This window comes from Vombatus ursinus, unplaced genomic scaffold (assembly GCF_900497805.2).
Source record: "Vombatus ursinus unplaced genomic scaffold, bare-nosed wombat genome assembly UNPS02014787.1, whole genome shotgun sequence".
Lineage (NCBI taxonomy): Eukaryota > Metazoa > Chordata > Mammalia > Diprotodontia > Vombatidae > Vombatus > Vombatus ursinus.
In genome coordinates this window covers 4804297-4831006 of record NW_020954565.1, presented here as the reverse complement: position 1 = coordinate 4831006, position 26710 = coordinate 4804297, and the positions used below count along the sequence as shown (strand labels likewise).

At 35.4% G+C, this 26710-nt stretch overlaps 1 protein-coding gene across 2 annotated transcripts in view; it reads right to left on the bottom strand.

Moving 5' to 3' along the window:
* Window positions 1-26710, bottom strand: part of SLC30A7 (solute carrier family 30 member 7) — a 92841-nt gene that overhangs the window by 15290 nt on the left and 50841 nt on the right. For both annotated transcript variants that reach the window (XM_027868254.1, XM_027868255.1), the window contains 2 exons: window positions 6435-6525; window positions 3047-3196 (listed from right to left, as the gene is read on the bottom strand). In XM_027868254.1, coding sequence (XP_027724055.1) covers window positions 3047-3196; window positions 6435-6525 — 241 coding nt within the window. The remainder of the gene's footprint in view (window positions 1-3046; window positions 3197-6434; window positions 6526-26710) is intronic.

The window sequence follows — 26710 nt, the reverse complement described above, 5'->3', positions numbered from 1 at the left end:
GATTTTTTATTTCTTCATGAACTGATTCACTTTTCTTTATCTTATAATATTTTATTAAGAGAGTTTTATAATCTCTTTGAGGATTTAGTAGTCATCATCCTTTCTTCTGGTTTTTAGGATCCTTTCTACTGATTTATCTGCTGATGCTCTGTACTTTTATTGAAGGTTTTTTCTATTGTAATCTTTGGTGAATTATTCTTCATTTTTAATATTCTTCTGTTACTTGTTTTCTGAGTCTCTACCCTTTGTTGGTAGATATTACACTAGATGTTAAACTGCAAAGCTGCTACAGCCTCCTAGAGTGTTGGGAGATAAAGAGTTCAGCAGCCTGGGACCCTATCTAAAGTAACTTCTGGGAAGAAAGACTGGCCCCAACTGGGTTTCAGTGTCCTTTTCTCAAGGCTATACATACACATCACGTACAGTGATCCCTGTTTTCAGTGGTTCCTTTGGCTCACCCTTCATTTTTATGGCTGGACTGAATCAATCTCTGTACATTTTTCATGGTTAGGGGAGGGCAAAGAGAGGGTTTCAACAAGAGTTCTATAGTTTTGTAGCTGGAGCCAGGTCCTCAAATGAAAGACAGAATATTTTTAGCCTCACCCTTTCTTCTTCACATGGCTGGGCAGTCACTTTTGCCAGTTATTGTGGGACTGCAGATAGGGAGATGGTGTGGTACACTAGTAGAGGCTCTGGTGTGTGGGTAGGTAGGCTCCAAACATAATGCCACACATTTACTTTGTGTCTCTGTCAGGGATTCATGGAATTGATAGAGAAAGGGCACTGATTGAGTGTGTGAATGAATAAAACTCCCTAGTATCAATAAGGATTTTACCTTGGCAGGATTTTCTCCTTTTTCCTATGGATTAAGCTCTGTGTATATGTGTGTGTTTGTGTGTATGGGGGGAGAAGGAGAGAGGAGGGAATGGTTCTCCTTTGGGCATAGGATATGAGAGGTCAAGGAATCTAGAGAAAATGACTAATCAGCTATATTACTGACCAACTAGACATCCCAGAAACCTCAAATGCTTTTTTTTTTAAACAAACAAACAATAAGCACACTGGAATCTTACTGTCTCTTATCTTTCATTCAAATGTGTGGTAAAGATTAAGTCTACTATGGAATATTGCTTGTGAAAGTCTACGTGTACCCTACTAATGCCCTCATCAAAGATGATTTTGTGCATGTTATGATGACAATGCTCATAAAATTTTTATATAAACAGGAAAATAGGCATATAGGCTGTTAGCTACTGAAGTTCTCTTACTCAACTTTATTCAGTATAATAAAGCATAAGATTTTTTCCATGCCTTTGGTATCTTCCCCTCCTTCAGACAACTAAATGCCCCCCAATTGTCATCCTCAGCACAGGTTTCCTCTATGTACACTTGTTCTAATCCAGCTGATTTTCCTGACTTTGTTTTCTTTATTGCTATTTCTATCTCCTCTATAATTCCATAAAGGACTGTGATATAAGTGTCCCAAGTGTGATGGCTCTATTGTCCGGGGTGGTGAAAATAATTTATTAGCTAGTTAATAGATAACAAGCATTTACTATATGCTTATTATGTGTCAGACATTGGCTAAGTGCAAAGAAGAGCAAAAACAATACTTGTTCTCAAGAAGCTGACATTCTTGGGGTTAATTTACTCACCCAGGGTCATATAGCTAATAAGTGTTAAGTGTCTGAAGCCAGATTTAACTCAGGTCCTCCTGACTCCAGGCCTCTATCCACTGTGCCACCTAAGTGCCCCAGAAGCTGACATTCTAATGGGGGAGTCACAACATGAAAACAATCAATCTCAAAGGGAAGATATTGGTATTAAAGAGAACCAGGAAAAACCTTCCAGAAGGTGGAATTTCAGTTGATATTTAAAGAAAGCTAACAAAGTCAAAAGGCAGGGGTGAAGAAAGAGAGAATTCTAGCACAGAATTCACAAGCAGAGAATTTCATAGTAAGTGAAAAGGCATGAAGTCAGAAGATGGTGTGTTTTGCTGGAGGTACAGCAAGGAGGCCAGTATCACTGGATGATACAATCAAATAAGATTTTATATATAAAATCTTATATATATATGTATGTAGCACACACTTTATTTATATATATATATATGAAGCACATACTTTATATATATCTATATCTATATCTATATATGTAGCACATACTTTATATATACAGTAGGCACTGTATAAATGCTTATCCCCTCCCGTCCACACCTTCTTCTTCCCCTATATAGTATTTCTAAGGGAGGAAAATGTAAAAAGACTGCAAAAATAAGAAGGGGCCAGGTTGTGAAGGATTTTAAAAGTCACGTAGACGATTTTATATTTGTTTTTGAAGGTAATACGGAGTTTTACGAGTTGAAAGAAAGAGAGGGTGACATGGTCAGATTTGTGCTTTAGGAAGATGACTTTGGTAGATAAGTGGAAAATGGACTGGAACGGAGAGAAACTTGAGGTGGGGAGACCAACCAGAAGGCTACTGCAAAGTCCACGTATGAAAGGATGAGGGTCTATATCAGGATGGTAGAGATGAAAGAATCCACAGGACTTGGTAACAGGTGGGATAATGGCAGATGAGAGAGAGTTAAAAAGTAAAAGATGACAAGTTTATGAGGCTACCACCATTTAACATATTAATAAACTGAGGATAGAGAACTTAAATAATTGGCCTAATGCCACAAGCCTACCAAGTGTCAGAAAGAGGATCTGAACCCAATCAAAATTCAGCACTTTACTCAATGTATTATGCTGCTTCACATTTATCCATTTAAAAAGTGGCCCATTTTTTCCCTGTCAAAACATGTTTTTATAATGTTCATAGTAACAAAATTAAACCTGTGCTTGCAGAATGTATTTTCATAATATAATTTCCTCAAGTACTAAAAATCTAAGAATTAAACAAAACTTTCTATAAAGTATAAACTACAAAGAATCCCCCACAATCAGCATCTGTGTCAGGAAAAGACATAATGTTCAGCTGCTATATGTAATAAATAAAAATAATCTCAAGATTCTACCAATAATAAAGTGAAGAATAGCCATACCTGTGTAAAAATATTGTGAGTTTGGCTTAAAATCCATCTTGAATCAGCATCAGGTGCAACTACTAATTTCAAGGTCCCAACATAAACATCAGAACAAAGAGTCCAAAAATGCTGCTCTTGTAAATGGTAAACTCCTTGCAACTGCAGAACCTAGAATATAAGGTGCAGATACAATCATTATCAACTATGCAGAAATTACTATACTTCATCAGAAAAATTAGGCCCTGCCCTCTACAATATTTCTAAAATGAAATGTGAATGGAATGAGTATCACACGTGTCACATGAAATCATATTTTCACAAGGGTACTATCACATAAATTCACTAAAATTTATCCATTGTTAAGAATACCTATGTTTCTCTGGACAAAACATGAAAAATATTCCTTAATGCTTTATGAGGAGAGCAAGACAAAGATATGACACTCAAGTTACATTAAATATTAATTATGACAACTCCTGAGTACCCAGGTCACCCACACGATCTGAAATTTTTTAATCTCAAACTGGTTCTCCCCTAAAACCATCGTGATTTGAGACTTACTTTCTCCACCCCATGACGATAATGCAAAATAACATATATTATCCTGACCAACTCAATATATTAGGAAGTAAGTCTTACTAAGCATATACTACATTCAAAAGCCACCAGCCATTTTAGTAATCCTCAAGGACAGGAAACCTTTAGATTCATAGCACCTAATACAATGCCTTGCTCATAATAAGTAGTAACTTTGCTCAAAGTGATTTTAACTGATTTTATACATATTTTAAAATTTCTTGCAGTCAGTGTATAGCTAACCTGCTCACCGTAACTTTAAATTTGGGTCAAGAAAATATAAACATTTTACATCTAAATTAAATAGTTGTTTTTGTTCCCACAAAGCATCTTCAAATATATTATTTCATTTAACCTTCACTAAATTCCTTAGGTAAGCAGGACAAGTACAATAATTCTCATTTTACAGATGAGAAAATTAAAAGCCCAAGGAGATTAAATGATAATATAATTTTAGACAAGTGAGAAGTAAGAGTGTAGACTAGAACCATGGCTACTAGGTTAGTTGCCTTCTTTCTCTGGAAACAGGCAGCTACAAACTGTACTCACCAACTTATTTCATCTTTTGAGATATAATTTTTTCAGAAAATATACATCAGTGCTGTTATGGCAATTAAGGGGGTAAGAAAATGGACCCACAGAAATAAGGGTAAAGGTAGGGCAGAGTTGAATAGTTGTGAGCTTAGGCCCAAGAAGCATGGGCCTCAATAGTATTTAGGAATAATAACTCTGCTAGCTTTAGCTTTATCATTTATAAATGTATAGCCTCGTTATTTTGAACATATTTTCCCTAGGAACTATCAGTACAGACATCATTAATCATTGAAACAGAGATTTAGTAGAAGTCACAGAATATCAACAAGAAGAAACCAGCAGGGACCAGGTAAAAGTAACAAGGAGATGAACTAAGGCACTGACAAACAAGTACAATAAAACTTAATAGGATAAGAGTTTACTCCTGGAGCTTAGACTGGGCATGTACAATTCTATGCTAATATATAGCAATAATACTGTGATTAAGATAAAAAAAAAAAAACAACACTAGAGTAATACAACAGTGTAGAGTAATAAAGCAGTGGACTTGAAATCAAACCATCCGGATGAGAAACCCATCTCTACTACTTACCAGCTATATGAGCACATTGTAAGTCACTCGACTTATTTAGGCCTGTTACTTAACCTGTAAACTGAAGATGTGGGATTAAAGAATTTCTTAAATCCCTCCTAGTTCTAAACAGTATAGTCCAATCAATGTATCCTAAAATCACAATCACTTTTTTGACAGTCACATCACACTGCTGACTAATACTGAGAATGCAGTTTGCTGAAGCCCCCAGGTTTTTTCCACATAAACTATTTTCTATCAATATATCTATCCCCCATCCTCTACTGATATAAATAAATTTATGAAACCAAGTTTAAGACCTCACATATATCCCAATTAAACTATTAGCTTTAGCCCACAATTTCAATTTGTTGAGGTTTTTGGGTATCTCAATTTTTAGTAGCTTTTTTACAGTTTTGTATGATACACAAATTTTCTAAATTTTTTATATTTAAGAAGTATGCAATATTACATTTTTTTCTTCAAATGCTGCTTAAAAGATACTCACTTCATGATCATTCATTTTCCGCATTCTGTAAGGCAGAGTTGGCTCACACCTTACAATGAGTCAAGTACGTCGTACAGTGAAGAATGGTAGATTTTTATCTAGGGATCTGAGTTCAAAGCCCAACTCTGCCATTTACTACCTGTGTAAACCTGGACAAGTCACTTAGCCTCTTTGGGCCTCAGTTGCTTCTTATGTACAATGAAGGGATTAAACTGGATAATGAAGTACAAACAAGATAATCTAAAGTACAAGTGTATTCTAAACTCTAAATCTATGATCCTATGACACTGTGATCATGAAAAGTGTTACAGGCAAAATCAAGTTTGACTCTGCCTCTGAGAAAAGGGAATCCTAATGTAGTCTTGTTATTCATGAACTATGGGGCAATTCCTTTTAGAATTGGTGTCAACATTTTTCAGATTCCACATTTTGAGTGGACAGTTGTTCAGTTGTTTTAGTCATGTCTAACTCTCTGGGACCCCACTTGGTCCCCACTTGGGGTTTTCTTGGCAAAGATACTGTAGTGGTTTGCCATTTCCTTCTCTAGCTCATTTTACAGATAAGAAGTGAGGTAAGTAGGATTATATGATTTGCCCAGGGTTTACATAGATAGTAAGTGTCTGAGGCCACATTTGAACTTGGGAAGATGAGTCTTCCTGACTCTAGTCCCAGCACTCTGTCCATTGCACCACTTAGCTGCCCAGGGTAGACAAGTAGTTAAAGAAAAAACTAAGTTTGAGAAGAATCTTTATGTAAATTTGAGGACAACATTCACAACTGAACAAACAGTTCAAGTAAGCAAATGTTTATTAGGCACATGATTAAGTAAGACAATGGGCTAGCAGCTGAAAAGACAACTCTACCCTTAAGAAGCTTATTATATTCTTAAAACGTTTGCAGTATATCTTTTTATTATGTAATACTCTAGTTTAAAATCTTTAAAAAGGGTTCAATTATTCTAACAAAATAAGAAAAAAAGTTCAGAGTTGCAGCTAAGGTACATTTTACAACATTTTCTTTAGCAATCAAAAAAAAATTTAAAACTTGTTCTGAGTTAATGGCCATCAGTCATGATTCGATCCTGAAATTTAAAAAAAAACCACTATATCCAAGCACATGCTCACCAAAAATTCAATACTTAAAAAACAAACACACTAAAAACCTCAGGAGTTTGGATCTTCACAAAACTCAAGAGATCTGGAAGTTTTACAACTTACCCTCTGATAGCATTGAGGCAGAGCACTTTCCAGTGATGGAGGTGTTCGCTGCATCAATATTCCAACTGATTCTCTTAACAGAGGAATAACACTAAAGGAAAAAAGATGATAAACTAGCTACACCAACATTGTCAAAACACATTACTGTTTCCTATAATGAAAAACAACTATACATACATATATACATTTTTTATTACAAGAAACAAATACCCAGTATTCACTGTTTCAAACTTCTTGAAGTAACCAGGAAAGTATTTTCTATGGCACATTCTAAACAACTAGAGAATAAATCCATATCAATGTCACTTTAAGAATGTAAAACATATTTAAATCTCAAATTTGTGAAAAATTAATAATACATTAGAATCAAACAAACTTGTTTTTGGGACTATGATTTAATGCATCTGTAAATGAACAAAATGGTACATACATTATGGCAGCTAGTTCTTAATATTTAATAAGTACTCATGTATACTGCAATATATCAGAAACCTATATAAACAAGAGAGCCATCCTATCCACTAAAATACTAAAAAAAAAAAAAAAAAAAGACTAGCATAGCAAACAAGTCATTTTTACATAAAACAGTTAAGTAACAATGTGACAAAGGGTCAAAATGGGCGAAAGGACAGTTAAGTGCTAAATTCAGCTCCAATGCTTATAAGCTGGTATGGCTTGAATTCCCTTGAAGTAGAATCCAAGGAGAGAAGGGGAAAAAGCTAAAGAGCCTATCTGCCTATTGTCTTACTCCTGCTGAGACCTCAGTGCTCAACTAATGAGGACAGACACCACCATCCCCAGGCAAGGGCTGACCTAGATAGAAACCATAAGAATTCAGGAAATAGTTATTATCTTAATGTGGCTTGGGTCAGTCAAAAAAAGGCCTTATTCTTGGGTTAAAACTGGGTCTTAAAGGATATAGATAGTGAGAAAGGAGAAAGAAGTGCACTTCAATTCAGTTAAAATAGTTTGAGCAAAGGCCTCGAGTCAGGATGTCTTCCAGAAATACAATGAAATGATGACAATGGAGATGATGATGATGATGATAAAATCAATAAAACACATATCCCCATCATTCCGTCAGCTACTGGAGTTGTTCCAAAGATGCTTTCAAAGCCTATATAAGATGAGCTTACATTCAAGACTTATGTTCAAGTACAAAAAGCAGTCATTTTTTTCTAACTGTACAGTGTCCACAGAACATTAAAGGTAAAACAATAATAGCACACTAGTGAGTGACCATTCCAAGACTGTTTCTACCTGATTTCCTTTGAACTCAGATGAGATGAATGAGATAATAACACTTTCCCAGAGAAACAGCAAAGACTGACAATAGGTATGCAACCTTATTCCTCAACTAAAACTACTCTCTAGAAACTTAATCTAAAACTCTTTTCTCAGTTCCCATCCTTCTCAATATATCTGCTACCTTTGGCAGCGCTGCCCATCCTCTGCTCCTATAACTCTTTCCTCTCTGGTTTTTCATGACACAACTCTCTCTTGGTTCTTTGTCTAACTATCTGACAGCTACTTCTCATCCACCTTTGCTGGTTCATCATCCATCACACCCCCTAACTGTGGATGTTGCCCAAGGTTCTGTCATAGACCCTACTCTCTTCCTTCTCTGCAAACTCTAAGTAAACTTTACAGCTCTAATGGGTTAAGCTATAAGCAAGAGAGAGGAAGCAGTGAGTGCCATTGCCCTCCATGACAGCAATTTTATCCCATTAGCAAATAGATCATGATTCTATCTTCCACAAATTTATCTAAATCCTTCTTTTGAAATTATTTTAAATTACAGCCTATGGAATTTCCTAGGATAAAGAAGTTCACGTTTCCCACCCTCTGTGAAAAGGGGAAGATGTAAATGGTAGGTTAGTAAATAGGTAGTGATAGATATTAACCAACAATGACATCAATAAACTACTTCCTTAAAATATGCAAGGGAAAAAAAGTACAAATAGGGAGCCAAAAAAAATAACAATTTTGTTACCCTGTATATGTATGTAAATGCACATACACATATATGTATGCATATGTTTACATAACATTTATCATAAACAAATTATATATAAGGGAGGTCAGCATAAATAGGGAGCCAAACAAACATAGCAGTTTTGTTACCCTGTATAGTCGACTTTTTATGTTTATTAATGATTTCAGTTCAAAATAAAATATTTTAAAACAAGAAATTTTATCTCCTTTTACTTTGTTATAAAATTCCAACTTTCAATGAATACCCACTAGTTCTAGTAGTCTCAACATTGGTAAACAATTCATATGATTTCTTTAGCTTCAGGAATTTTCTTAAGAGTTAGAAGTGATTATTCAGTCACATTGTCCGATGCAGGAATCATAACATATAAGCAATTAATATTTCTATAAAATCAAAGCCCCAAACATTTGTTATTAGCATAAATGTTTATCGAAAAAAAATGCATGATATTCTATCTGAACAGATTTATACAGTAAGAAGGTATGGTATTATCCAGCAAGAGTTATTTATTTTGCTCAGGTTTTTATTTTAAAGAATGATTTCTCTACAATATGAAATTTAAAATGGTTGCCTGTTTAGACATGTTAGTATGAAATACTTACAGCCAACAGTAGCAACCACCTTGCTGAGGTACAAGGATGCATCATATAAATTTCTTCAGCAACAGCTTTGCAAATTTGCAAGAATTTCAACTGTGGAATATGAAATAGAATCTGCAACTAGGTCATAAGACTGTGGGGGGAAGGTGACATATATTTGATAAATCATATAATGAAATTCAATTCAGAATCATATTCTACTTCTACAGTAATTGAAATGGCTATTTTAAAATGTTTTAAATGTATAAAAGTTTTGGGGTTTTGCTTTTAAAATTAAGTCAATGGCTTGAAGATAGTTTCCCAAAGAAGATAATATGAGTATCATAAAACAGAATTTGCATGGGTTCCATCTAGCCATAATGAAAGGATCTATGAAAAATGGCAAGCTTTGCAAATTCCTGATATTTGCTAAGGTTTACAGTCTAATCCAAGCCTAAACAGTAAACATTTGGAAACTATTAGAGGTTCTCTTCTCTGGCTAACTACCCAGTTTTAAAAGGAAAAATAAGTTTTTTTGCTGATAAAAAAAGAAAAATTTCATAAGGTGAACAAATTCCCAGTAAAACAGGAGTTCATTCTTCAAAAGCTAGTGACATCACTATCTGATCCTTTTAGACAAATCATTTATTTAAACCACTTATTTATTGAGGAGTGTCTTTTGGTCTTATCTACTGTTAATATATTCTCTCTCTCAATATATCCATCAATCTGCTATCTATATGTATATTTATGCACTTATATTCATATAATAGATAAACTTGGATATCAAACTATTCACAGTGCTATACTAATAATAATAGTTAACATTTGGCTTACAAAGAACTATATACATACATGTGTGTATATATACATATATATAGAGATACCTATATAAATATCTATATCTATCTATCTTACTTGATTCTCATAACAACTATGCAAAATAGGTGCTATTACACAATTTTACAAATAAAGTTTTGAGGGGTTAAGTGACTTGCTCAAGGTCAAACAACTATTTTTCCTTCCATTCAATAATTTCTTTTATTATTCAAACCTAATTGATTTTATAAATGCAAAACTTTCTATATCTTATCTAATCAGAGCTGTTTACGTTGCTTTTACTGATACCCTATAAACCACAGATCACAGATTTAGTGCTAGAAAGGTCCTTAGAGTCATGTAATCCAACCCTGTCATTTTTCAGATAAAGAAGCTTAAATCCATAGAGATTAAGTGACTTGTACAAGGTCACATGAGTAGTAAGCAATAGATATGGGTTCTGAACCCAGGTTCTCATACTCCGGATCCACTACCCTTCCCACTGTATCATACCTTGACTTGACAGGAATTCTCCCCCTAGCTATGGCTGTGAAACGAACTGCTTTCCCTTCTTTAATAAGATGGGACTTTTATATTCTGGTCCCAGATTCAACAGGAGCTTGTTGTGTTATATAGTTTAAGATGCTGATCTAAACCTAATTTCTGCTAAACTGCTTTCCAAATTTCTCAGCAGTTCTTGTCAGACAAGGAGTGCTTCTAGGAGCAATATATACTTGGACATTTACCAAGCATGAGCTGCTATGTTTTCTGGTTTCTTTATCAGGTCTGTTGTAATGACTTACTTTTCTAATTTTTAACCAGCATAATCATAGAATGAATGCTGGAAAAGACATCATCTAGTACATACTCCTCATTTTATAGATAAAGATACTGAGGTTCAGAAAAGTTAATGACTTACCCAGGCCATACATTTGGCCAATGGCAGAATCAGAATGAGAACTCAGGTCCTCTGACTCAACATTAACACTCTTTCCACTATACAGTATACCAAATAGTTTTGCTGTATCCTGATTTGAAATATGGTTTGAAAACCAGAATTTTCCTAGTTTGCCTTTTTAGAACTAAGGGAGGATTTTTTTATTAGAAAGATCATTGTTTGTTAAATGATGTGAATCTCTAATGGCCACCTTTCATCAACTTACTAAGTAAAGTAGAAGTAGGAAGAAATGTTGGCTGCTAGGAATTTATTCAAAATTATTTTCAGTCAATTTCAATTTATTTAGTAATTTTAGTAAGTTTGCCATTGGAAGACGATATCATTTCAACTACAAATAAGAATCCAGATATGGTATTTATTCTGGACCCAAAACTCACCTGACTAATAAATTAACAGATGGTCCAGTTCAACAATCTAAACCTTAATGGAAAGAAAGCCAGGTGATAAGAGTAGCCCATTCTCAAAAGAACCTTTGAATATTTCAAAGTTACAGCTTCAACCAAACAAATTAAATGTCCAAAATTTAACTTCTACAAAGGTAAAGACCTAGTAACAAAAGTAGACCCAAAAAGATCTTATTCTTCTTTCAAGCAGAGGCAACAGAGTTATATTTATTTAGACAGTAGCACACCCTGTCTTATGTTACAAACAGTCAAATTTCTATCATTCATGCTAATGGAGAACAAAAGTACAAATCACCAAGAAAAAAAAAACAAAACAAAAAACTTTAACCCAGTACTCCCTTCCAGTCAAGGAGGATGAAGATAGAGTGGATTCAGGAACCAATGAAGTTTTACTTCCTTTCCCACACCCTCCTGACCCCCACCAAATTCAAAGTACCATTATATTTGTAATAAGAAATCAGGGAGGCCAGGAAATATTATTATATGATCTCCATGATATCTAGGTAAGCTGGGGCAAGGGCAGGAAATGAAAAAAGAGGGGAGGTATGAAGAAGATGTTTGGAAAAACAGATATGAAGATAGAGTACCTGTCTTAGACAAATTAGATAGAACAGCAGGATGAGGTCACTGAAGCTGTCATTAGAGGGAAACAAAAAAAGATTTTCAAAACTAGTAAACATAAGGAGAGGATCTCAAAAAGTGTTGGAGGTGGAAAAAAGTGAAAAAGACTAGAACTCGAAAAAGAGAAACTTGATGAAGAAGTGTTGAAAGCCAACAAACAAGGTATGGATAACACAAAGATTGTTTAAAGGGTGATTTGGTCAATCTTGAAATCAATAAATAGGAATTGTGCCAGACAAAACAGTATACTTGTAACTGACCTAACTGTGTACTCTGTGCCCTGAGATTTCCTCAAACTGCTAAAGTAGATTTGCATTTTAAATGACTGGATAAGTGTGTTGTGCTGAAGAAGGGGAAAAACAACAACAACAACAACAACAACAACAGAAAAAGGGTACAGGAAAGAAGAAAAAGAGAAGAATCTCAAAAATGTAGCCTAAAGTAAATGAAACTTTGATACCCTAGATTATATGACTAAAACTGGAGGGCTTCCTGTTGGGAAAATCATGATATAGTGAGACAGAAATGCTGCTAAGCCTAGGAGTACAGAGATTAGCTGTGTGATCTTGGGAAAATTACTCAATTTTTCTGTGCCTCAATTTCTTTAAATAAATAAATGTATAAATAAATGAATATGTATAAATGTATAAATAAATAAATAAATGTATAAATAAAATGTAAAAGGATAAAAATACCTATACTAACTGCCTCAGAGTTGCTGAGAATTGCTTCATAAACTTTAGAGATTTTAAAACATTATAGAAATGTGGAGAGGCAGTCATACTTCTCAGTCATTTTTCAGTCATATCGAACTCTATGTGACCCCACTTGGGGTTTTCGTGGCATTGATATTGGCAAAGATATTGGGATGGTTTGCCATTCCCTTCTCCAGCTCATTTTACAGATGAGGAAACTGAGGCAAGGAGGGTTAAGTGACTTGCCCAGGGTCACATAGCTCAAGTAAGCCGGATTTTAATTCAGGAAGATAAGTCTTTCTGACTTCAGGCCCAGCACTCTATCCACTGTGCCCCCTAGCTGCTCTCTATCAGCAATAGATTGAAAAGATCAAGGTTCAAAATCTGCTTCTGACACATAATTGACCATGGGACCAAAGGAAAGTCACTTACATGCTTAATGATCCAGGCAACTCTCTAAAACTATAAGAAGCAAAGTAGTTGTAGATTTGCTTGATAGAGAAACTTTCCTCACAGGGATTTCTTTACACCAATGAAATCAGAGGTCCAGATCAATTCCTCCCCGCTTCCCCATTCCTCCCCCCCAAAAAAACAAATAAACCTTAAAATGTTGGTAGCATATTAAAGGGTACTTAAGTCAATGCTTGTCATGAATGAATGAATGAACAGCAATAGCAAGATTCACTTCTCTAGACCTGAGAACTATGAGACTGGAGAAAGTATCCAGAATGGAGCAGGTACCAAACACCTCTTTTTCTTTGACTTTATCTCTATTTGGGTTAAATATGTAATCTTATTAATTAGCATATACAAAAGACAGATTCTATTTGAGCAGATGATAATTTTCCCAACAGAGTCATTCAAATATGACATGAAGCAGGGCTGAGAGCTAAAAAGTACTGTAAACTGGATCAAGAAAAGATATGCTTTAGCCAAGAGGAATTAAGAAACACTGAGGAATAAAGACACAAACAAAAACTTAAATAACTCTGGAAAAGAAAACTAGTAAAATTAATCCCAAAACAAGAATGAAGAAGAAAGTTAAGGAATACTAACAACATTTCATGCCATCCTACAGTTCCAGAGCAGCAATGACAAACTTCTAAATTCATGCCTGGGTAATCAGGAGTGGACAAGCTTGAGTGATTAAGTTCTAACAACTAATTTCAATTACTGATGCACAAAAACCCACCTGAATAAAAACAAATACACTATGATTGATCCATGGGGTATTTTTAAAAATCTAAAATAAACTTCTTTAAATGTCTCTGCATAAACAGTTCTGATTTAGTGACTCAATATAAACTCAACACTAACAGTTCATAACATGCTAATTGTGTTCACACAACTGGTTGCTAATGCAAAAATGAACTATTTTCTGGAAGCATAGTTAACCGAAAGTACAGTGCAGTTACAAGAACACGTAGGTGGCTAGAAATTTTTCCAACAAGCAAGTGTGACTTAAGGGTTTTGCAAAAAATCTACAAAGAAAATTGATCATCTTTCTCTGCTTCAAGCTGGTAAATGAAAACTGAAAATGCTAATCATTTCAATACTAAAATTTCTCAGATAACATGGCTGTCAAATGAAGGAAAAGTGAACCATTTCCCAAATATTCCTGAATAAAAAGGATCTAAAAATATTCATCAAATTCTTTATTAAAATGAACAAACAGAGGAGAAACAAAAGGCTGAAGTAATTCACATATGAAATCTAATAACACATCATATGTTGTACACACACTAGGTGAAGTGTATCCAAATTTCAGCAAGATATTTGACAAAGCATCTCAAGATATCCCTATGACCCAGCAAAACTGAGTATAATCCTTCAGGGGGGAAAATGGTCATTCAGTGAAACAGAGGACTTTCAAGCATTCTTGATGAAAAGACCAGAGCTAAATAGAAAATTTGACTTTCAAATACAAGACTCAAGTGAAACATGAAGAGGTAAACAAGAAAGAGAAATCATAAGGGACTTATTAAGGTTGAACTATTTACATTTCTGCATGGAAAGATGATATTTGTAACCCATGAGACCTTTATCAGTATTAGGGTAATCGGAGGGAAAAATTATATGTATGTATGTATAGATAGATAGATAGATAGATAGATAGATAGATAGATAGATAGATAGATAGATAGATAGATAGATAGAGGGTACAAGGTGAGTTGAAGATGAAGGGGTCATATCTAGAGAATAAATTTAAGGGGTGAGAGAGGAATATACTAGGAGAAGGAGAAAGGGAGAGGTAGAACGGGGTAAATTATCCCACAAAAAAAAAAAACAGAAAAGAAAAGGCTTTTACAGTGGAGGGGAAGCAAGGGAAGGTGAGAGGGAATGAGTGAATCTTATTCTCATAGGAAAGGAGGGAATAACACACACACTCAATTGGATATGGAAATCTATCTTACCCTACAGGAAAATAAGGGAAAAGGGGACAAGAGAGCAGGGGAATGATAGAGAGAAGGGCAGACTGGGAAAGGAGGTAATCAGAAGCTAACACTTCTGAGGAGGGACAAGGTCAAAAGAAAGAATAGAATAAATGGGGGGACAGGATAGGATTAAGGGAAATAGAGTCAGTTTTTTACAACATGACTACTATGGAAGTGTTTTGCATAACTGCACATGTATAACCTATATTGAATTACTTGCCTTTTCAATGACGGTAGGTGGGGAAAGAGGAAGGGAGAAAATTTGGAACCCAAAGTTTTAGAAACACATGTTTAAAAAAAATGTTTTCACATGCAACTGGGAAATAAGAAATACAGGAAATGGGGTACAGAAATCTATCCTGCCCTACAGGAAAATAGAAGGGGAAGGGGATAAGAGAAGGGGGGGGAGAGATAGAAGGGAGGGCAGACTAGGGAAAGGGATATTCAGAATGCATGCCATCTTAGGGTGGGGGGAGGGGCGAGATGGGGTGAAAATGTGGAACTCAAAATCTTGTGGAAGTAAATGTTGAAAACTAAAAATAAATAAGTAAATAAAATAGAATGAAATACATTCAAAAAGAAAAAGACATCCCTATGGACAAAATTTTAAAATGAGGACTGACTGACAATATTACTGAGTAGAAACATGGCTGGATGAATGAGTTTAACTAGGGTGTTGATGAATGGATCAGGGTCAACCATGATTCACGGACCTATCCTTGGTTCTGTTGTAGTTTAACAGGTTAATAATTTGGATAAAGATACAAAAGGCATATGTATCAAATGTATATACAATATAAAGCTGGAAGGGATAGATAACAATAATAATAATAGCAAGCAATCAGGTAAGGTTTACAAAGCACTATACATATGTTATCTCATCTAAACTTCACAAGCAGATACTGTTATTATCTGCATTTTAAAGAAGAGAAAATTGAGTCTGAGAAAAGTTAAGTTGCTTGCTAGAGACACACAATAGTAAATGGGATTTCATGGGGTTTTCCTGACTCCACGTTCAACACTCTGCCTATTATGCAACCTAGCTGCCATGCTGCATGGCAGAATAAGTGTTCAAAAAAGTCTCACAAGGCTAAAATAATAGGTTAAATATAATAAAATGAAATGCAACAGGGATAAATGTAAAGCTGCTGCCCTTAGATTTAAAAACTCAACTGTACACGTGCAGAATTTGTGAGGCCTGGTTTAATGGCAACCCATATGAAAAGGTCCTAGAAATTTTGCTTGACTGTCAGCTCAAAAGAGGTTAAGATTGTGTTGTGGCTATTCCAAAAGCTAATTTAACTTAAGACTGAATTAAAAGACTTATAATACGCAAAATAATACTTCAAAGGTTTGTGATTTTTTTGACTGTGAGTACTCTGCAACAATGAAGATCATAATCCTTGTCTTAGCAGAAGTTTTTCATGAGTTGTTGTAGCTGGGGAAAAAAGTGATTCCTCAGGAGTTAACCCTTCAATGGCAGACTTCTCCAAAATCACCGAGGATGTTCTCCAGATGACAACCGTCATGTCGTAAGTGGGATTCAAACCCATGCCTCCAAAGACCAGAAGATAGCTCTTGAGTCTGATGCTTTAGACCGTGAGGCCATTTTGAGAGTCAGCACATTTATGTTCTATCATCTTGCTTGCACTCAAAGCTTTTCAACTTGATAGGACCTACCAAAAGATAAATTTCACTAGTAGACTCTTTGACCTCACCTCTATAATGAGGTATCTCAGCAAGATATTAGTGGAAGGTCCAGAACCACAGAATACGTTACATTGTGGTCAACCACACCTAGAGTACTGTCCTCTGTTCTGGACATAATGTTAAGGTGTATGATGACAAATTAGAAGACATCTAGAAAAGGTGATCAGGATACTGAAGAGCGTTTGAGTCATGTCATATGAAGGATATGGTGATATTAATTAGGAAAAAAGAAGCTTTGAGAAGAGACATGACAGATGTCTTCAATTCTGATATGCTGAAATGAAGATAATGTGTCAGATTTATTCTATGTAGTAACATTGTGCCAAAACAGGACTGAGAGGTGGTATTTACAGAGAGGCAGAATTTTGTCTCTATTAATATAGTGAAGAACATTCAAAAAACAAGATAACTCCCAAAATGGAATGGGTTCCCCTGAAAAGGCAGAAGTTTCCTTCTATATAAGCAGAGGCTAAATGATCATTTGTCAGAGGTAGCGTATAGAAGATTCTTGGACAGGACAGAAGGTTGGACTACATGACCACTAAGTTTCCTTCCTGTTCAGAAACTATAAAAAAAATGCCATTCATTACTTAGCAATCCAGCTAAAACACAGATTTATATATTGAACTAAAAAAAACATACTATGAAGTCAAGAGAATTACACAGGTAGAAGAAATTACATCAATAACAAAAAATTGCTAGTTATATTTCAATTGCTAGAAACACAATTATTAACTTCATATAATTCCACAGTATAAAAATAACATGAAGTGCTAACCATACATTAATAAGTCTATAAAGTATTCTTACTGGACAGATAACATTTCTTGCAAATAAGAAGTTAAATAAACTTCCTGGCTAATATTCTACCTCAGCATTTTAAAAAATCTGATCTTTTTTGTTTTGTTTTGTTTTTCAATACCTCAAAAATAACAATTTATAAAGTTTTATGAGCTACAAAGAACTTTCTTCACAACTGCCTATAAGATAGGTGATGCAAATAATATCTCCCTTTCACAGATGAGGAAACTAAGGCCTAAAAAAATTTAAGTCATTTGTTCAAAGTTACACCTGTACTACACAAAAGAGCTAAGAGTTGAAATTAAGTCTCTTTTGACTCCAAGCCCAGTGCTCTTTCTACTGTATTAGACAGCTTCTAATAAATACATGCTTGTTAGACATATACCACTATTTTATACACTAAAGAGCATAAGGAAAAGAAAAGGTCCCTTCAGTGAGGAAGTTTCACAATTTAAACAGTTCCCAGTTAATTATGTTCCTGTTGCCCACATCTGACCTAATTCTTCTTTCCTGAATGTTTTTCTGGTCTCAGTTCCAAATGCACATTCCTTATCTTTTGAGGCAGAATGAACTCCGGCAGTTCCCATCTGCTATCATTAGTTTTCACTTTTTACATTCAAAAGAGATTAAATGTAAACATTAACTAGCAACTAAACAAGTGTTCTAAATGTATATGTGTATCCCAACAGCTGGTTAATAGCAGAAAAATGGGAAAAAGATGAAAATGCTGTAAACACTCTGATGTACTTAATACTCTTAGCACTAATAAAGCTATTTTAATTTATTTCATGCCATCAATATGCCTTTTCCCTCAAACCTGAATCTACAGCACTACTGAGTTTGTAAAGCAAATATGGGGAATGAATTTTTCATTACCAAGGCAAACCACAACACAGGAAGCCAACTTAAAGCTGTCAACAAAATGAATAGTAATGAACTGACAGTTACAATGTTACTGGGAAAAAAATTATTCTGATAGTTTGGAAGGATGCTTCTTTCTTCCTTCAGTTTGGTTCGTGGTTTGTATTGTCAACAAAGTCAACTATAAAATATGCATTATTTTCTTCTAGCAACTATTATTTGAATATGTACACAACAAAAACAAAAAAAGAGGTACTTGGGAAGGCAAAAAGAACCATTTTCATGTTCTATAATGCCATTTCTCCCTTTGACAATCTTTCCTACAAAAATAAAACAAAAACTAACTAAGCAATGCCTAATAATTATTTTGACCTAACGACTGATTTAATTTTGGGTGAGGTCTCATTAACCTAACTTTGGAGTAATATTTCTGCTCCTTTTATTGGAAATCCTACTGATACTATTGCACTGCTAACAGTGTTCTTTCTCATCTGATTATTTAGTAGCTTTATGCTGTCTATTGCTTTTCATGGTAATAAATAAAGTTTAATAAAAATGCTAGAGAAGATTCTTCTCACTTTATTGCCGAATATCCAGAACTTCTCTATATTAAAAATTAATATTTAAAATGGAGAACTGACCTAAAGTCCTGGGAGAAAAAAACTTGCTTACAAAAATTACTATTTAGAGCTACAAATTAAACAAAAGACCCTGAACTATACCGAGAAAATGTAAGCTCCTTGAAGGCAGGAACTACTTTAATTTTGGTAAATGTATCCCCAAGTACAGCACTTGATACATTAAAGATATTTAATATATGCTTGACTGATTGATTTGTCTGTTTTGGTAATTTTGTCTATATCTCTCCCATTTTTTTTTTTAATTTTGGAAAGAAACTAGAGAATTCTAACTTAATTACTGCAGGGAGCTGTGGGATACCTGCAGGAATGAGGTAGAAGGCACAGAAACAAATGTAGGGCCAGCTTGAATCCTACTCTTTAAACTAAGTTTCAAAAGGATGTTTTACAATCAATTATTTAGAACTTCATACACAATTTTATAAATAATGATCACGTTTCTAATTTAGATCAAAACAGCTTACTTAATTTATAATAGAGAACCAATATTATTGAAGTATAGTAGTAATTGTATTAGAAAACCCATCATCCATAACACCATTCATAAATTCTGAGTTCTGATTTGGGATGCCAGGAATACATAAACCCAACCAATCCTGATGATAGCACCCACCAACATTACCACCTCCAGCTCCAAATACTAGCAGTAGTTCCAGATCCTAGTCATAGATGAACTTAAGGGAAGGCCATCATTCTCATTCTCCATATGTAATTAGTTGCCAAGTCTCATCTATTTTATATCACCAACATCTCACATCTTCCATTTCTCCACTCACAAGGTTACTGGCCTATTTCAGATTCTCATTGTTTCTTTTGTCCATTTTAAAATGGACCCATGCAACCAACATTTCCCCTCTCTAGCCCATCCCTCACATTGCTGTCAAAATAAGCCTAAGGCATAGAATGCATTTTGTTCTCAAGATCCCAAACTTTTTGCAGTTCCATATTTTACTTATACTGTAAAATGCAAGCTCTTAAAATACAAAGTCTGGTATTAAAGTCTTCCACAACCTAGCTATACCTCTCATCATATTCCATATTATTCCCTTTCATCCATACTATGTTCAAGCTAAACTGGATTGTTCTTCAAACTCATTATTCACCCAGCCTAAAATGCACTCTCCCAGTTCTCCTTTACAAAATCCTTATCTTTCTTCAAGGTTCAGCTAGCTCCAATGAAGCCTTCCCTGATCCCCCAAATGCCCTTAACAGCAAGACCTCTGTCGTTTTTGTCTGTATCTCCAGGCATCACAAAATGTGCTTCACAACAGTAGATACTTAATACTCGTTACACTAACTTATTCATATATACATCCCATTTTTACTTTGTTAAATATGGAACTTCAGAATGAAACACTGCAATAGATGACAGCCTTTATTTTCTTTATTAATATAGGTTGTGTTCCAAAAGTTCAAGCTGTTTGTAAACTCAGGGTTTATTTTCCCACTGAAACAAAATTATTGTTCTTAAGCTCCCAGGGCAGCCCAAACATGACACAATCTTCTATGTAAGACAACATTTCTTCTCACTAGACTTGGTCGGTATGTTACAAAAGGGATTCTTGATCAGGTACATATTGGACTAGATGACCTTTGAGCTCTATTCCAGTTAAGAGTCCTTGAATTTAGTACTCATAGTAGCCCTATGTCTTCCTTAACTCCCAAGTTCCAAATTTCAGACTCATGCCAGTCTAGTGACAGATGGATGAGGAAAACTGATTCCTGGTAGTTTCTGTGGCACTATCAGGGTAGACTTCCAGAGGCAGAGATGATGTGGGAGTCTCAGGAGGGAAGGATGCAGTCTCTAATGGAGCTAAGAGACTGGGAAAAGATTCAAACCATAACAGTTGTCCTGGCATTAGCCAGCTTCCTACTAAAGGTGAATGGGATTGGAAACAGCCATTACGTATGTTTTAAGGCAAATGCTGTGACAGATTGCCTCTATGGTTTTACTAGAACAAAACTTTTGCATCATGGCATGCCAGAATGTCATAGAAGTTATTTATCCACAATAGGCTGATGTTTACATTGCCTACAGTTTTATGGCATTATCCTGGCTTTAAGCTATATCACTGCATAATTTTGTGATTTATCAGCCAACATTTGAACTTGTAGCATTTTAATTCCAAAAAAATTTTTTTTGCAATTTAAATGTTTGAAGAAATTTTTCTCCCAAAAGAGGTTTCTTTAATTATAGAACTTTTTTCCTCATGTAATCATCAAAAAAATATAGTTTAAAAAAGGGCTTACAATAAAAACTTGAAAGAGCCTTAAAGTATCATGAGGCTTATACTATCTGTCAGTCAATAAACATTTATTAAGCACTTATGTGCCAGGAACTATGCTAAGCTCAAGACATACAAAAAGAGGCAAAAGATAGTTCCTGCCCTCAAGGAGAGCACAATCTGATGGAGGAGACAATAAGTAACCATGTACAAATAAGCGATATAAAGGATAAACAGGAAAAATTTAAAAGAAAAGAAGGCATAGGGATTATTTGGGAAAGGCTTCCTGTAGAAGATGGAATTTTCATTGGGATTTAAAGGAAGCTAGGAAAGTCAGTAAATGGAGTACAGGGAAGAATTCCAAGCATGGGACACAGCCACAGAAAATGCCCAGAGCTGAGAGATAAAAGTGTCTTGTTCATCAAACAGGCCAGTGTCTCTGGACTGAAGAGTATGCAGCAGTGAGTATGGTGTTAAGAAGACTGGAAGGTAGGAGGGGGCTAAGCTATGAAGGGCTTTGAATGCTATAGAATTTTGTATTTAATCCTGAAGGCAACAGGGAGCCAGTGAGATTTACAGAGGTGGTGGTGGGGGCGGTGTTGTGTTACATATTCTTAATAGAAAGACTTATACTTTAGGAAAATCACTCTAGAGATTGAAGGGAGGATGGATTGGAGTAGAAAGAGACGAAATAGGAAGATCCACCATCAGGCTACTGTAGTTGTTTATACACGAAGTACTGAGAGCCAACACTTGAGTGGGGTCAATGTTAGAGGACGGAAAGGGAAGTATTGGAGAGATGTTGCCAAGGTGAATTCGACAGGAGTTGGCAACAGACTGGAAATGAGTAAGATTTAGTGAGGAGTCAAGGATGACACCAAAGTTGAGCTCGAGAGACTGGGAGCACAGTGTTGCAGGCCTTCTACAGGAATAGAGAAATCAGGAGCCTGGGGAGATTTTAGGGAGAAAGATAATAACCTAGGTTTTGAACACGTTGAGTTTAAGACATCTACTGGATAGCCAGTTTGAGTCAGGGCCGGAGAAGTAGAATTCAGAATCACCACAGATGGGTTAATTAAATCCCCTGAGCCGGTGAGATCACCAAGTGAAGTAGTGTAGAGGGAGAAGAGAAGAAGGTCTGAGACACAGCTCTCTGGACACCTGCGGTTAGAGGGTGTGACCTGGAAGAGGATCCAGCAAAGGTCAGACAACAATCCGACAGGTAGAAAGAGAACTAGAAGCGGGCTGTCTTGAAAACAGAGAGTAGAAAGTATCAAAGAGAAAAGGATGATCAATAGTGCCAAAGGCTGCAGAGAGGTCAAGGAGAACAAAGACAGAAAAAGCCACTGGATTTGACAACTAAGAGATTATTAGTAACTTTAAAGAGCAGTTTCAGGGGAATGATGAAGTCAGAAGCCAGATGTAAGAGGTTGAGGAGAGAAAGTGGAAGCACCTTCCTCTGGCCTTTTCAAGAAGTTTAACCACAAAGAGCAGAAGAGATACAGGCCAATAATTACAAGGGATGAAAGGATTAAATGAGAATTTTTTGAGGATGAGGGAAACATGAATATGTTTGTAGGCAGTAGGGAAGCATCCAGTAGACAGGGAGAGACTGAATATAAATGAGGGAGTGAGAGTGGCTTACACACAGTGGGCACTTAGTAAATATTTGTTGAATTGAGAAAATGGACCTAGTCAGAAGGACTTGGGTTCAAATCTTTCCTCAAATATTATGTGTTCAACCCCAGGGCAAATTATTTAACCTCTATGCCTCAGTTTCCTCATCTGTAAAATAAAGGAGTTGGATACAAAGGACTCTAAGGTCTCTTCCAGCTCTAAATCAGTGACCCTATTATCAATCAATACTGATAAAAGCCTATGTGCTAAACCCTATGAGAGAATAGAAAAGTAGCAAAAGACATGATCACCAGCCTCAAGGAATGTATAATCTTACTGATAAGACAAGAAAAACATTACTAAATAATTAGAAAAACATAAAAGAGAGTCTAAAATGTGGTGAAGAGCCCCTCTGGTTCTCTAATTTCCTGCAGGCCACAATGCAAAAGGCAAAGTGCCATTCCTATATATGTAGGAAAAATATAATGTGTGTTTAAAATTATGCCAAGGGGCCAAAAAATGGAGATAATATTCAAATGAAAAGTTTCTCTACACCTGTTTCTCTCTCTTCTCCTTTTAATTTTCACTTTACCCAGCCACAAAACAGAACTGAAATATACTTCTAGTATATTTTATTTACTGAATAGTTTTTATCAAAATTTGAGAATCTCAGAGTTGAAAGGGACCTCAAAGCTATCTAGTATAAAATGATACTTGAAAATGAATCCCTTCTAAAATATACCTGACAACTGGACATCCAGCTAATGCTTAAAGATTTTCAGGGAAGGGCAAGGGGAAGAGAAGTTGGGACATTCATTACCTCACAAGAGAATCCATTCCATTTTTGAAAATCTAACTACCAGAAGATTTTCTACTCTGCCCTCTGGGATCAAAGAATAAATCTATTCCCTCTCCTACATGTCAGCCCTCCAAATGTTGAAGACAATAATCATATCTCCTCCTATATCTCCTCTTCAAGCTAGTTGGTACTAGGAAACCCCTAGTTTCTTCAACTAATCCTCCTTGTATAATCTCTAGGTCCTTCCACAACCCCAGTCATCCTACATTGGTCAATCTCTAGCTTATCAAGGTTTTCTTAAAATGGGTCACCTAAAACTGAACACAATGCTCTACCAGCGTCACTAGTCTGGAGAACAACTGGATTACCACTTGCCTAATCCTGGTCACTATGACTTTCAAAGAATTTTAAGAGTTGGAAGGGACCTCAGTAGCAATCCATGCTGGAAAGAGAACATACATTACAATACACCTAATAACTGGTCATCTAATCATTGCCTGAAGAACACCAGTGAGAGTGAGTCCACTACCCTACAATGCTGTTCATTCTGCTCGGAGACAGCTCCAATAGCTGGGAAGACTTTCCCTCACATCAAACCTCAATGTGCTCCTTTGCAACTTCTAATTACTTAGTTCTGTCCTCTAGAGCCAAACAGAACAAATTTAATCTCTCTTTCCCATGGAAGCCTTTGAAATACTTGAAGATGGCTATTACATTCCCCCCAAGTCTGCATTAGGCTAATTATTCCTAGTTCCTTCAATCAACCCTAATATGACATGGACCATTCTGGTTACCAATCATTGAACCCCAGATTGTCACTGCCCTTTCTAAAATGTGATGCTTAAAAGTGAATAAAGTATTCTGGAAGTGATCTGACCATGGCTGAGAGCATATTGGGACTACCATTTCCTTACTGCTTAAGGTTATGCCTCTCTAAATGAAGCCTAAATTCAAATTAGCTTTTTGGCTGCCATGTCACTCTACTGATTCACACTGAATTTGGAATCCACTAAATCTATGTTGTTGTTTTTTTCACATGAATTGCTCTCTAGATATGACTTCTCCATCTTGTTTTTATAAAAATTGATTTCTTGAACCCAAGTATAAAACTTTACATTTATTCCTACTAAATTATTTCTGATTAAAGTCAACCCAATGCTATAGTTTGTCAAGATTTTTCTGAATCCTGACTGTGTCACGCAGTATAGTATATTAACTATCTCTTTTAACTCAGTGTCACTGCATATTTAACGAGGGTGTCATCTACCACTGATCTAAATGATTAATAAAAATGCTAAATAACACAGAGCCAAGTACAGATCCCTGCAATACACCATTACAGACCTACTTCTAAGATGCCACTGTATCAATAATGACTAGTCTTTGAAATCCAGCCATTGAACCAGTTCAAAATCCATCTAATTATATATAGCCTAACCCACATATCTCCATCTTTTACATAACAATAACATGAGACACTACATCTAAGGTTTTGCTAAAACCTAGGCAAACTATAATAGCATTCCTCTGATCTACCAGGTTAGTAGCCATATTTAAAAAAAAAAGAAAAGGAAACAAGGTTAATTTTTCCTGACAGGTTCTTGATGAAGCCATACTAGTTTTTTGTGAACACTGCTTCCTTTTCTATATGTTCACTAATCATTTCTGTAATAATCTGTTCTACAATTTTACTAGAAATTAAAGTCATTGACCTAAAAAGTCTACAAATTCTATTCAGTTCTCTTTTGCCCTTCTTTACTCCTATAGTATTTTTCCTATTTTCTAATATCTTTCAAATATCACTGATAGTGATATTCATGAATCACATATGCCAATAATACCAGAGGAATTTAGTCCACCTGGCTCAGGTGACTGCAACTGGTTCAGGTCAGCTAAGTGTTCTCTCTCTCTATTTTCTTACTGATCTTGGATATCAACTCCCTATTAGCCATTTTTCACTCTGTTCTTTCCAGGACAAAGATCATCCTCCTTGCTAAAGAAAGCAAAAGGAAAATTAAAATTAAGCAACCCTGTCTCCACTCTGATGTTAATTATCATCATCCAATCTACCCTGATCAGCAGTTGTTTTTCCATTGATCCTATTCTTTCTCCCATATAGGCACAGAAATACTCACATTCTTATTCTCCTTTACTTTTCTTCCTAGCCTTAGCTCATGCTAATCTTTAGCACACTTATCACCACTCTTATTGATATGTTTTTGTATTTATCCTTTTGATTGTGTTCATCTTTTGTACCTATTTTTTAAAAATCTAATTTGGTAAGGTAGTTCTCTGTGCACTGACAAACACCTCTTTGGAGAACTTGTTTTGTTTTGTTTTTTTCCTTTCCTACTTAGAATATTTCATGTAGGCTCTTTAAATTCAGCATAAAATTGCATTAGCTTTTTTGGGCAGCAATGTCATAAATTTCATTCATACTGAGATTTTAGTCCACTAAAATCCCCAGATATTTTCTCAGAAGAACTTCTGCAGAGACACGCTTTACCTACCTTGCACTTGTGCAGTTGACTTTTTTGAACTTAAATCTAAGACATTTTTATTAGCTATCCTCAGCTTTATTTCACCTGCAAATTTTATCAGCTTGTCATTTATGCTCTTATCCAAGTTATTGATAAAAACTACTAAAAAGTTTTTGAACTTTTAGATGACCTATCACAAAGATTACACACCAGGTTGTAGCTATGTGAATTTAATTATAATGCATTGTTTATGAAAATAGACAAACCTAAACAGCTGGAGAAATATTAATTGCTCCAGTGCAAGCTGAGTCAACACAAAAAAGACAATACTATCTAAATTTACTTATTTAATGTCATACCAATCAAACTACCGAAAGATTAATTTACAGAACTAGGAAAAAAAATAATAACATTCATCTGGAAAAACAAAAGCTCAAGAATTTCAGGGAAAATTATAAAAAATAGTGGGAAGGAAAGGGGCCTGACAGTAGCAGATCTCAAACTATAATACAAAGCTGTCATAATCAAAACAATTTGGTATTGGTTTTTAAAAATGGAGATGGTGGGGCAGCTAGGTGGCACAGTGGTTAGAGCACTGGCCCTGAAGTCAGGAGGACCTGAGTTCAAATCTGGCCCCAG